Genomic DNA, 14,039 nt, shown 5'->3' with positions numbered 1-14,039 from the left:
ATTGAGGATTGGGAAGTGGGCTGAATTTACACCAAGGTTACAGTCCCACTTTGACCTGGTTTTCATTTTTGTGATCTCATTCCTTGCCATGAATAGATCGCTCCCTTCTAGCTCTGAAGTACTCTGTCTCCTATGGGAGGTAGGAAGGACCTATTTAATCAGTGTACCCCAGCCAATTAATAAACCCATCGGAGTTTTAAAGGAAATGTGGGAATATTCCTGAAACTCTTGCATGTTTTGGCTAAGGTATAGTTACTATTTGGAATGTTCAGATGACGACAGGCTTTAGATCAGATCACACGTATGTGGATTATGTGGTCTGGCATCTCATGGAACTTCCTGATTTTCCAAGGAGTTCTAGGATATGAATTATCTTACGACAAGTATCATAAGAGGCTGATTCTGCCTGTTTGGAACTGGCAGGCCAGTGGTTTCTTCCCCTCCCCAAAACTTCCTTGAACCTAACAATACTGCACAACTTTCATCAAGTTTCCAACTTTCCTTTTTAAGGGAAGGTTGTTGAGAATTTTGATACTTCCAAAATTCACTGATATCTTATTGGTGCCCTGCCACTATAACATGAGCTGTATTGGCTTTGGTTTTTTTATTTCTTCAATAAGTTATGAGTTTTAAATTTTGCTTCAGTAATTATGCTTAATTGGTCTAGTGATTTCGTACATCTTGTCTATCATAATTGAAAATACATGTCACCTTTTCAATTTCAGGATATATCGAATACTGATGTAAAATATGTCAGTATATTAAATCCAGAAAAGATTTCATTTAAAAGTCCAATACACATCATGCCTTATTACAAACAGAAATATTGTTCTTCAACTGTGTTTTGTGTAATCTTGAAATGGTCTGTTGATCATAGATAATTCTATTCCAGTGTCCTGACAGAATATATGTTTGTATATGAAATGTGCTAGCAAGTTATGAATTTACCCACCTGATTTGAAACATGGTAATGTAAATGCTTCTTTGTATGTAGTTTGTGTGTACCAGTCAAGGCCCTTCATCTTTGCATTTTGATAATGAATATACTGGTGCAGTATTAAATAATCAAACTCGTGTGGATATATAATTTCTTCTTTTGGGGGAGCTGGTGGTAGTTTTGTAAAAGGTCTAAATGAAAAGCATAAATAGTCCACTGTTTGTCAAAATAGTCTAATTTGTTAAATTGTAGACTACCCATAAGAATAACTCCATGTCCAAATCTTTGTCTAAGGATCTTAATTAAGACTATGCTGCCAACGCAGTAATCAGGATTATGGCGTACAGATAATTCTCACCTATGATCATATTTGGAACCAGAATTTCTGTTACCAATTAAGATCACAGCTAATTTTATGACTTTTTAAAAAATCTATGGTTGTTAAGCAAATCACTACATTTGTTAAGTGAATCATGTGGTTGTTAAGCAAATCTGGCTTTTCCCATTGACAGTGTTTGTTGGAAGCTGGCTAGGAAGATCTCAAATGGCGGTCACATAACTCCCAGATGCTGCAACCATCATAAATACTTGTTAATTACCAGGGTGGATTTGATTCAAATCAAGTCGATTTAAATCACTTAAAAAGCTTGATTTAAAGCAACTCGATTTAAATCATAATTTTTAAAGAGCACCTGTCATCTCTGTCCCGCAGTGGCTCGACCTCTGACCCACTGTTGACTCACCAACAATCCCATTCACTTGAATGGAATGACTGGTGACACGGCAGTGACACAAAATGGTGAGGGACATGGCGGCAGCAGGTGAGTGAGGGCCCACTAATAGGTGCTGCCATGATGGATCTAAAATGACAGGTGCTCTTTAAATGTAAGGACTCATTCTTGCTGCTAGTTAGAATTTTTAATAGTACATTTGCAAACAAAATGGAAGGTTTCCCATTTAGCTTGCAGAGCTTAGATTCGTTGAATGATTTTACCAAAAATATAAATATTGCAGAATATACACAGCCTCGTGATACAGAACTAAGCTCCATTTCATGCTGAATAAATTAAATTATTAATGTATCTTAAATAGAAAATTATCCTTGGATGGATTTTTACTCTAAAAACATTTTATTAAAATAAATTTGATTTTAAAAAAATCCAATATATATATACTGTATTTTAATATGATTTTATTTTATTTTTTAAAAAATAATTTTTTATTTTAAAAAAATCATTAATTTTTATTCAACCTGCTACTTACCAAGTGCCCAAATATTAATCACCTGACTGTAGGGATGCTGCGACAATTAAACGTGACTTAATATCTTGAAATACATTTTTTGCAACTGTAAAGAACTACATTCCTTGTTAGGAATGTAGGACAAATCTGGGGGTGGGGAGTAACACAAATTTCCTACTTCCACATTCATAGCTGCCCTGAGTCCCATTGGGATTAGGCGGCATAGAAGTGAAATAAATAAATTTTCTGAATTAGGACTGAAAGGAAATTTGATAATGAAGAATAATGAAATTTTTTTACCTGAACTGTCCTTGAGGAGGATATGCAATAAAAATTCGTGCCAGCTGTCCAGGAAAGTAACCAATAACATCTTTTCCTGGATGAAAAATAGTTCTGATAGAATGAATGAATGAATGAGCATTTACATTTGAAATAGATTTTTATAATTTATATTACCTACTAAATGAATGGCTAGACATCCAGCTATTAAATAAAATTCATCATAAAACTGACAAAAAATGCACTATTTTTTTTTCTATGACTATCATAGAATGAAAATGCCATTGTGGAAACGGTAAGGTTTCTGCTGAAATCTATATAATCATTAATATTCTATTTTGTTATTTGTGACTCCAAAAATAATTTTTTGTTTTGGGTGTATAACGTCAAATTCATTTCCTCCAATAAAAAGCTAATTTTGTCATCTGGATTCTTCCTCTGCTTAGAACTCACTTTTAACTCCAAATTTAATACTTATCCTTTTTACATTCCAAGATACTTATGGTTTCTTATTTCTTTTCATTTTAGGGCTTATTGCTCCCTCCCCTTTCTTGTGCTATCTTGTGTCAATGGTAGTTATACATTTCAGCATATCTAATTATTCCTCAACTTATACATTTATCCTGGATCAATTTGTTAACACAGACTTTATGTATAATAAGTTCAATTTCCCCATTTAGGCTTCCTTTAAAGGGATCATTTCTAACCTCCTAACTTATTTATTGGATTTGTATGCCGCCCCTCTCTGCAGACTGTACATCATTCAATTGTTTGTCTATTTCCATTTTAAATAATTGATCATAATCATTTAAATCATATAGCTACCATATTTTTTGGAGTATAAGACACACTGGAATATAAGATGCACTTTAATTTTTGGCGAGGAAAATAGGGAGGAGAATCTGCTTACCAGGTCTTCATCTGGCTAGAATCCTTAGTCTGGTCAGCTTCAGCACATTATTTTATCCCCTGTTTAAGGGCTTATTTAAAAAAAAAATCTGAGAGTAACAATGAAAGAGCTTGCAAGCCAATAAAAGCTGGGAACATCATTAGTACCTGGAAAGAAACAGTCTGAGCAAGTGGAGCAATGGACAAAACCCTACAAAGACTTAGGATTTGGAAAACATTCTTCTTTGCCGAGAGTAACAATGAAAGAGCTTGCAAGTGGGTAAAAGCTGGGAACATTGTTAGCACCTGGTTAGGTCTGAAAGAAACTTACTCAGAGCAAGTTAGAGAAATGAAAAAAACCCTGCAAAGACTTAGGTCTTGGAAAACATTCTTCACAGGGAGAAAAAATGAAAGAGTCTGCAAGGTAAGAGCTGGAAAGATTGTTAGCAGCTAGTTAGGGCTGGGGGGGGGAAAGCTACATTCAGTATAAGACACACCTTAATTATCAGCCTATTTTAGGGAGGAAAAGGGTGCGTCTTATACACCGAAAAATATGGTAATTTCAAAGTTCATTCTACTAATGTATTATAATATTCATTATATTGCTTTAAATCACTCAATTCTCCATATTTTCATATACTTTTTCATTTTACATTAGACAAGCCTTACCTCTCTGAAATATTTCCATTTATGTTGCCAGTTAGACCACCCCCCAAAAAACATCAAAAAGAAAAATCGATACACCCCAAATAGCAAAAAAAGAATAGCTAACCAAATAATCATCCCTAATTTAGTTTGTATTCTGCTTCAAATCTATAATTTTGTAGTATATAAGTAAAGAATAGGGGGGGGGGAACTACCTACATTACTTGCCATCATTTAAGATTCATCATATGTATCAAAATTCAAAGATCTATCTACTTACTTACTATCAATTTTTCCAATTAAGTATTTTTTCCCCTTTAAAACACAGGACAAAATGCAGTCAGAATGTTCTAGCCTCCTTTATCTATCTACTTTTTTTTCATTTATTCTTTTTATATTTTAACTTTCTCCACCCCCAAATCCTTAACTCCCTATCTTTTTTGTTTTTCTTTCTTTTTTTTCCTTATCTATTTCTCTTTTTGTCTCGTTGTCTACTCTTACCGCTGACACCTTTCCCCTTTCTTAAATAGATTCTTTGGTCATTGCTTTAAAAAATTCAATCACATCCTTCTCAGTGCCTTCTTTTTTCCTTTTCTCATAATTTTCAATAAATTCATAATTTCCAGAATGAGCTTTTCTTCTTCATGGTTGTAAGTGAAAAATAGTCTTCCCCCCCCCTTCACTGCTGTTGTAAATGAACTGATATATGTTGAGGAATATACCTGTATAAAGTTTATATAGGCTTCCATTCCAAATGTCCTGCAAATCCTATTCTTGATCAATAAAAATATTAAACATTTGCCTGCCTACTCAGGGAAAAAAAGCAAAGTAAGCTGATGAATAGAAAACAGACACCAGTGGAGCAAATGTTTACATTATCTTTTGGTCAAGCTTTCCTACATCAGGTTTTTAAATTTTCAAATGTTCCCACCAATCTAAAACAATTCAACTGATTATTAGGGTATTCTGATATGAGTCGCAAGACAAATATGATATTGATTGTAAAATATTTTCATCATATTAAAAGTATTCTGAAGTAGATTTTTAATCCTACTGTCCCTTCTGATGCATGAAAAAGTCATTTGAGATTTGTAATTAGACTGCTTCATTGTAATTAGTTTAATGTTATGTTTAATAAGATGACTTAACCTCAAAATAATTATTCTGAAAGCCTGGATCAACCTTGAGGGATTGTTTGTTTTTTATACTTTACCCTGGTATGGTCTCTGGTGCTGGATCTATAAACTGTCGTAATTTTATTGCTGCAACTTGTCCTGCCATGAGAATTCCTAGAGGGGAAAAAAAACCTGTAATACCTACTGCTACTAATTCAATATTTGCACAATATATAAAATCATAGTCTCATAATATTATATATACTCATGTAGAAGCCCATCCATAGATAAACTAACCCTCATACTTTTAATCAAAATATATGAAAAACACCACTCAGAGATAAGCCAACCTACAATTTCCATTGTGTTTTGGTTGAAAATTCTAGAGAAGGCTTACAGTATCTGCATGGACTTATAAACAAATGCCATACGCAAAAAGATAGAAATTGATATTACATGGCAATCTTACTATGCTTACTCTCTAAAATAGCTAATGTCATTGGGGAATAATATTTCAGCAAAAATCAGCATGGCAAAGCTTATTAACAGATGGAAACAGGAAAATTCCAAGGTGTTTCTTAGTAGAACTATCCATAACAAATTATAACTTCTTTTTGGATAGTACCAATGAAGGAGAATATTTGTAGCTCGTGGTTGAAATGATTAATTTTTTTAATTTAAAAAGTTTTTTTAATTAATACTATTTTTAAAAACATTGGAAGTGGCGAAACTTCCCTGGTTTAAACAATTCTATTCAGTATGACCTTACAGAAAATCATTTTTTTTCCTCATTATAGCATTGCAAGTATTATATACAATCTATCAATTTAAAAAAAACCCATTTCTTTCAATTTTATACATTATATTCATAACTATACATATTCCAATTCTATCTTTCATAAAATACTAACACATAAATTCCTAGATTTTCAGCTTATCTATTATCACTTATTCCAGCATTCCTTCTTGATTTCAACCATTTATGCAATTAATTTCAGATTTCAAAATAATCTGTTTCGCTCTTCTCCTTGAGCTCTAATGTCAACCTATTTCAGCACAGGATAATATCTTATTACTCCTGAAGGTGTCTCTTTATCTTTCCATTTCTGAGCAAAGGTTAGTCTTGCTGCTGATAATGTGTAATAATTCCTTTGTTGAATTTGTCCTTGGTTATGCCTAATAAAAAAAGCTCTAGCTTCAACTCGATATTTTGCCTTAAAATCTCTTCCAGACAGCGTTATGTCAGATACCAGAACTTTTGGGCTTTGGGGCATTCCCTCCACATATGGTAGTAGGTTCCCAGTGCTTCTTTACATTTCCAACATTTTGGTGAATTCTTTTTATATATTTTAGCTAATCTCATAGGAGGAAGATGCCACCTATAGAATATTTTATAAATATTTTCTTTATATGCAGTTGCTAACGTGAGTTTCCTATTCCTTTCCCATAGTTCTTGCCAGTTGTCCAAATCAATGCTGTATCCAAAGTTTGTACTTCAAATTAGCATCATGTCTTTTACTTGTTCTTCCCACATATCTTGTTTCAGTAAGTGATGATATAACTTTTTTATCACATTATCCTCTGTTCCTAATAGGATTTTCTCTAATTCTGTATGCTCTAATCTTATTCCCCATTCTTTCTTGTCTTTTATATATTTTGATTGTATTTGGAGCTATGCCCACCATTCTAGTTCTATGCCTGAAAGGACATGTCTTTGATGCTCTCTGATTGTGGTTGTTTTCTTTCAGATGTTTCATTACCTAAACTAGATAAACTTCATAAGTGCTAGATGAGTTACCTAGCATTGATGTTATTACCTAGTTTAGGTAAAGAAATGTCTTTTTTTAAAAAGGTCAGAGAACACCAGGGACCCCTCATTTTGGAGAACTGTCTGCATAAGCAGTTTGCACCAAGTATTAAAGAGCTAGCTATGTCCTAGTGCAGTGATGGCAAACCTATGGCATGGGTACCACAGGTGGCACGTGGAGCCATATCTGTTGGCACGTGAGCTGTTGCCCTAGCTCAGCTCCAATATGCATGTGTGTGTTAGCCAGCTGATTTTTGGCTCGCACAGAGGCTCTGGGAGGAAATTTTTGGCTTCCAGAGAGCCTCTGGGGGGATGGCGGAGGGCATTTTTATCCTCCAGCTCCAGGGAAGTCTTTGGAGCCTGGGGCTGGCAAAACACAAGCCTACTGGGCCCAGCAGAAGTTGGAAAACAGGCCATTTCCTGCCTCCAGAGGGCCTCTGGAAGGCGGGGGAAGCTGTTTTCACCCTCCTCAGGCATTGAGTTATGGGTGTGGGAACTCGTGCATGTGCGATAGTGCACGCCCATGCTCTTTTGGCACCCGAGGAAAAAGGTTCGCCATCACTGTCCTAGTGTTATTTGCATTACATTATTGGCACTGGAGAATGTGATGAAATATATCTTGGAAACTTCAACAGAGTACTGCAGCAATTGGATGACTTGGCATTTGAGTACAATGCAACAAATCAGAGTTCATTAAACATAATATTACATATTATGGTCACACCGCTTATGTACAAGGCCTAACCAAGTGAAGCAAGCACGTTCAAAAGTTGGCATGCCTGAAGTCCACAAGAACTGTCACAGCTTGGATTGGTTAATTGTTATAGGTTCCTGACAAATTGACTACCCACTATATCTTTTGAACACTTTACTACAAATGGGGAGGGCTATGGCAGTGGGAAAAAGCCCTGCAAATAAGCTTCCATTATAATACCAGGCATTATGCTTAAACAATATACCCATAATGTTACACCCATAATGATCATCCGGCTGTAAATCCATTGCATAAATGTCTGAAAAAAAACATGGCACTGAATCAAAACTCTTGCATATTATAGCACAGTGCACAGCACAATGAATCAAATGCCAACAATACAATATTGGGCTGTACTGCGTATTCTAATCAGATTTTCTCAAAACCTAATTTGAGAAGTGTACAAGACAAACAGCAGAAATAAGATGAGAAATCTATGCTGAAACATAATTTTCCATTGGACAAACTGAATTAAAAGAAACTATAGAAGGGAGTGTAAGTGAACAATAAGCAGCTTAAAACAGCAGCAGCAGCAATAGGACCTCTTTATTATATTGTAGAAATTGTTCCTGATGACACTCAGAAGAATACATTGAATAAAATAGAAATACTGAAAGAAGCGGTGACTGATATAGAGGGAGACTCAATGATAAGTCCTGAATTACCACCTGAGGCAGTTATCCCCAAGGAATACCACATTCTTTTTTGTGGTAATAAAGTAATAAAGATGATCTCATTATCGTACAAAGCTAGTAGAATTCCATATTTATAAACGCAACAGCATCTATATCTTGATGGGGGTGTTGATCATGTCAAGTTGTGGAACATTCTTAGCACGAGAACATCTCATGGGCTTTACTCAAAAGCTATAATCAGTCATAAGCCACAGAAAACTAATAGAACATGATAAAACAGATTAGTTTCAGATTGTGAAACAAGGCTGAATACTCTCCCTTATTTATTCAACCTCTATATTGAATATTTATTGAAGGAAGCTGGATTAAAAGATGAGCATGGTTTTAAAATTGGAGTAAGAAACATCAATAGCCTAAGCTATGCAAATTGCATGGTTCTAATAGCTGAATATGCAAAGGATCTGCTAGTTTTAGTCATGGAAGTCAGATACCACAGTGAAAAGATGGGACTAAGATTGAATAAAAGACCAAGTTAATGACAAAAGACATAGCAAATAGTCCTAGAATGGATGATTAAAATACTTTTAGGATAAACTACTGGCATAAAGGAACCAGCAGTCTAAAAATGCATTTTATTTTTATTTATCAGATTTGTGTAGCTACCTGTTTTCACCAAAAGTGATTGGGCAGTGTAAACAGATACAAGTAACAAATATAAAAATATAGAAACATAGAAATTTTTTGGAAGAAAAAGTCTGCCCTTTGCAGTTTTAATTTTTTTATTTAATTTTATTTTTTGTTGGATGATGAATATGTATTTATCCCAAGCATTTTAAATTCAATTACCTATGATTGATCCACTAACTTCACTGGAGGTTGATTCCAAGCTTCCATTACTACTTCTGCAAAGTAATACTTTTTAACATTAAATTTGAATATTCCCTCTTGTCAGTTTGAAGTTATGTCCCTGTGATTCTTGATTTTTTTGCTTAATGTTGAAAATGCTGCCTTACTTATTCACACCCTTAATATATTTAAAAGTTTTAGTCAAGTCACTCCTTTTTTGTCATCCAGGCTCTACATATTCAGTTCCTCCAATCTCTTCCGATGTGTTTCCTCTTTTATACTTTGCATCACTTTTGGACTCATGAATCTTATCGATACCATTTTTTAAAGTGAGCTCTCCAGAACTGGACACAGTATTCCAAATGTGGTCTGATTAATGTCCTATATAGAGGGATTAAGACCCCATTTTTTCTCTGATGAGCCATCTAATTATAATTCAAAAGATACATTAAAAAGTAACTTCTATAAAACAGATATACAAATCCTAGGCAAAGAGAGGATCTTGAATATTAATGAAAGAATTGGAAAAGTTTCTACTACTATAACGTGTCTATACAAAGATCCAAATTATGCAGGCAATTATTTCCTCTGTGACATCAGTAAAAGTAAAAGTTGAAGAAAGCAATATAAAAAGAGTATTTATATTTTTGAACTTTGGATGTTCACAGATTCCTGAGATTAATGTGGACAGTTAAATGGCTAAAAAAAGAGAAGGCAGTTCTTGTCCCACATTAGGTATGAAAGCTGGTGAGTTAGGCCAGTCATTCTCTCTCAGTGCAACCCATCTCACAGGGTTGTAGGGAAAATAGGAGGGTGAAGGAGTGTTATGTATGCTTTTTACCTCCTTGAGTTATTTGTAAAAAATAAAAATGAGTCCTTATTTGAGACCCAAATGACCATTCCAAAATTATCATATTTTGTGCACATTAAGTCAAGGCCTAGTTCTCTTGAAAAGACAAGAATGCTAGCAAAGTTGGAACGAGGTGAGAAAGACAGATGGACTCAATTGCAAGTTCTGGGTTTACCATTAGGAAGGCCTGGAGGACTTATCATCACAGAGAAAATTTATCTGTGATTACTAAGAATCAACATTAGCCTAATGGCACATGTTCTGCCGGCGTGTTTCAACCGCCCATAATTACAGGGTAATTAGTCCAGGAAGACACACACTACACGATAAAAGGAAAACCCAAAAGTTTTTATAAACAGAAAAACAGAAACAGCTTCCTTTTTAAATGTCAAAGGGATTTTCTGGTAAACACCAGGCACAGGTTAAATGCAATCCAATTGCTCACCCAATAACTGGGAAATTGAGTCCAATTCTAAAGTCCAGAGAGTCCACACACAATCTTGAACAGCACAAAAACCACGGTCTTGATGAAACAATGAATCAGATAAACTGCCATGAGGCTAACACACCAGGCTGCACTTTTTATCTATAGCACTAATTACAGCAGCCCTACCCAACCACAGGTGGCCTCATTTTCTCTTGTAATAATCCTTCAGTTGTTGTCTCCTATGCATCACTCTACGCATGCGTGGATGTGTCATTAATTCTTGTTCAGAATCCAGGGATGATACAGATGATTGATCTCCTCCTGGGCTGTCTGCCAAACTCCCCTCTTCCCTGTCACTCACGCTTCCTTGGTCAGAGGAGACTTCGTCGGCAGATTCTACTGAAAGCAAAACAGGCCTGCGGCATGTGGATGTCTCCCCCACATCCACCTCCACATTGCTTGGGGCAGGAGCTATGGGGCACATATTCAAAAAAACTTGATGAGGAGTGGTATTTTGTACTGGCCTCTTGATATTATGAAGCATGTAAACACACCTGTGATCTTATCTCAGTTATCTTTGCCTGTCTGTATATGTTACAATTTTTAGTCACACTGGAGTTAGTGCTGTTATAAATTTCAGTGAAGCAAGCAACAAACCCCCCTGCCCCTTATTCAAGTGCTTTTATTCGATCAGCAGAAATGACACAACAACAAGCATTTAGAAAACATTATAAATTATCTGTCAAACAATATGGATATGTTATACTTTGGTTGTTCCATGACAAGAGCCACATGGGCAACATATAAATCTAATAGCTGAGTGAATCAGAGCCTGAGCAGTAAAAAATCCCATGTTTCTTCCCTAAGTAAATAAAGTCACTCCCTTTTTTGTCTTTCAATAAAAATCTACCTGACCTTTGCTTTGACACATGTATTGTGTTTATAAACCATTCATTTAATTATTTCTCTGGACACTTTACAGTAAAAATATTGCTGGAAGCTACCACTCTAAAACCACTTGAAAACACCGAGTGCTAGTTATAATTAATTTAACAAGTTATATACTTTGCTGCCTTAAGTTGAATGAACATAATAAAGCTTACATGATATTATTGAATGGAATGCAACTGTTGTCTACAAAATATTTCAAGCCTTGCTGGTCAGCCTTAGAACATCTAGCAGGATAGTATTCAAACCTGACAGTTTGTGATCCAACATGCACAGACAAACCCTGAACTGTTGAGATCTGCTGCATTTATCAACACTTTCATATTCATCTTTTTATATACTTGCCATCCAGCTACCATATGTCTTCGTAATTTTCATTAATGAGCTTTCAGTTCTGCATCACACCAAATATCATGACACTGGACCAGAATATCTGCGAGACCGCCTTCTGCCACACGAATCCCAGCGGCCGGTTAGGTCCCATAGAGTTGGCCTTCTCTGGGTCCCGTCGACTAAACAATGTTGGCTGGCAGGACCCAGGGGAAGAGCCTTCTCTGTGGCGGCCCCGACCCTCTGGAACCAGCTCCCCCGAAGATTAGGATTGCCCCCACCCTCCTTGCCTTTCGTAAACTTAAAACCCACCTCTGCCGTCAGGCATGGGGAAACTGAGACATCTCCCCTTGCCTATGTAGTTTTATGTGTGGAATGTTTGTGTGCATGTTTTTATATAAGGGTTTTTTTAGGTTTTTAATGTAAAATTGTTATTTTAGACTTAATATTAGATTTGCCATTGTATACTGTTTTATCACTGCTGTGAGCTGCCCCGGGTCTGCAGAGAGGGGCGGCATACAAATCTAATTATTATTATTATTATTATTATTATTATTATTATTATTATTATTATTATTATTAATAATAATAATCATCATCATCATCATCAACATTTCTGAACTGGGCTCCTACCCTTTTTCTGTAAACTGTAGATTTATTGATTGATTTTCGTAGTCCATTTTGATATTATATGTATTGTACATTCATATTCTGGTCATGCATGTAAATGTCTTTCAGTACAATTTCAGTTCAATTTCACAGACAAAGAGGGGTATTTGAATTTAAAGCTGGGTTTAGGAAAATGCATCCACATTTCGACAGCACTACATCAAGTTTTGAAATTTATGTCAGAAATTTTATGAGCGTAGAAGATGGTATCCATTTAACCAATTCTAGAATTGACAAGAAAGCTTTTACAATGGTATTTGGAAATGACCTACAGCAGTGATGGTGAACCTTTCCCCCCTCGGGTGCCGAAAGTGTGTGTGTACGATATCACACATGCACAAGTGCGCACACCCATAATTCAATACCCGGGGAGGGCAAAAAAAGCTTCCCCTGCCCTAGAGGAATCCATCTGGAGGCTGGAAATAGCCTGTTCTCCAACTTCTGCTGGGCCCAGTAGGTTTGTGTTTTGCCTTTTCCAGGCTCCAAAGCTTCCCTGGAGCTGGAGAAGATAAATATGCCTTCCCCTCCCGGAGGCTCTCTGGAAGCCAAAAACACCCTCCCAGAGCCTCTGTGCGAGCCAAAAATCAGCTGGCCGGCACACATATGGACATTGGAGCTGAGTTAAGGAAACTGCTCTTGTGCCAAGATATGGCTCCGCCTGCCACCTGTGGCAACCGTGCCATAGGTTCGCCATCACTGACCTATAGCCTGGGAAACCATCTGATAAGAGGCAGCTCAGTCTGCAGGTGGGGGAAAAGGCATGAGAACCATTTCAAAAGGGATCCAGGGACTAAAAAGAGAGAAGAGCAAAAATACTTTCAATCCTAGAAAATTATGTTAGAATAAAGTAGGATTAGTTCACCCGGGTGATGTTTCTTGTCTGGACTACCTTGCAAGGCTGACATCAAGGTTGCTAGGCTGAAAATGACAGAGTGGCAGTCCTGACCCAGACCCCAGACATACTTAAGGTCTGGATAGGGATGAACATAGGGTGAACTTATGAAGAAATATGGGTCTGATTCAAAGAAGGAGGAGAGGAATGCTGAGCTATTACAAAAGAGGATATCTGAATCCTGGGAAAATAGAAACCAAGAAAAAGAAACTCAAACAACTCTGTCTCCATTGTAAGTTGACATCTTTGACAGGCATTCAAGATTCTATTATAATATGCTAACCACCCTGAAGTATATTAGTGGTATCTGTTATTTATCTTGCTTACCTGGAAGGACTAGCTGAGCCTTTAAAAAGACAACATGGCTATAGACTGAAAGCTATCCTGGATCTAAACATGATGGCTGTATACTTGTACTCCTCCATGGGAGCTAGTTTGGAATCTGGGATTTCTCTCAGAATTGGAAGTCCTGCTGAAAACAAAGTGGTGTCTGTGACCTTTGTACAGATCCTTGTGGGTCATTTGGATCTCTTCCTGGATCAGGAGTTGTTGTGCATAATTACATTTGTGAACTGGAAGGGAAAGTAAGTGAAACCCATCCCTGCCCCAGAGGTTTAGTCCTTGATAGAATTAAGCAAAGCATGGGGAGAGAGAAGCTTGTTCAAAGGATTTTGGAAACAAAACTACTCATGTCAGCTTGCTGTGGGCAAGCTCATTGTCCTAAAATAATCCTCTCTGTGCTGATTCACTTATATTATGCAACTGGTATACTACT

General features: G+C 36.3%; 1 protein-coding gene across 1 annotated transcript in view; it reads right to left on the bottom strand.

Annotated features, from left to right (window-relative positions):
• SPMIP3 (sperm microtubule inner protein 3) overlaps nt 1-14,039 on the bottom strand; it is a 29,123-nt gene that overhangs the window by 438 nt on the left and 14,646 nt on the right. Inside the window, exons 2-4 of the mRNA XM_070734051.1 lie at nt 5,205-5,280; nt 2,480-2,572; nt 953-1,128 (exon numbers count right to left, since the gene is read on the bottom strand). Of these exons, the coding sequence (XP_070590152.1) occupies nt 953-1,128; nt 2,480-2,572; nt 5,205-5,272 (337 nt within the window). The 5' untranslated portion in view covers nt 5,273-5,280. The remainder of the gene's footprint in view (nt 1-952; nt 1,129-2,479; nt 2,573-5,204; nt 5,281-14,039) is intronic.

This window comes from Erythrolamprus reginae, chromosome 1, assembly GCF_031021105.1.
Source record: "Erythrolamprus reginae isolate rEryReg1 chromosome 1, rEryReg1.hap1, whole genome shotgun sequence".
NCBI lineage: Eukaryota > Metazoa > Chordata > Lepidosauria > Squamata > Dipsadidae > Erythrolamprus > Erythrolamprus reginae.
The sequence above is the reverse complement of the archived record's forward strand: the minus strand, read 5'-3'. Positions and strand labels throughout refer to the sequence as shown.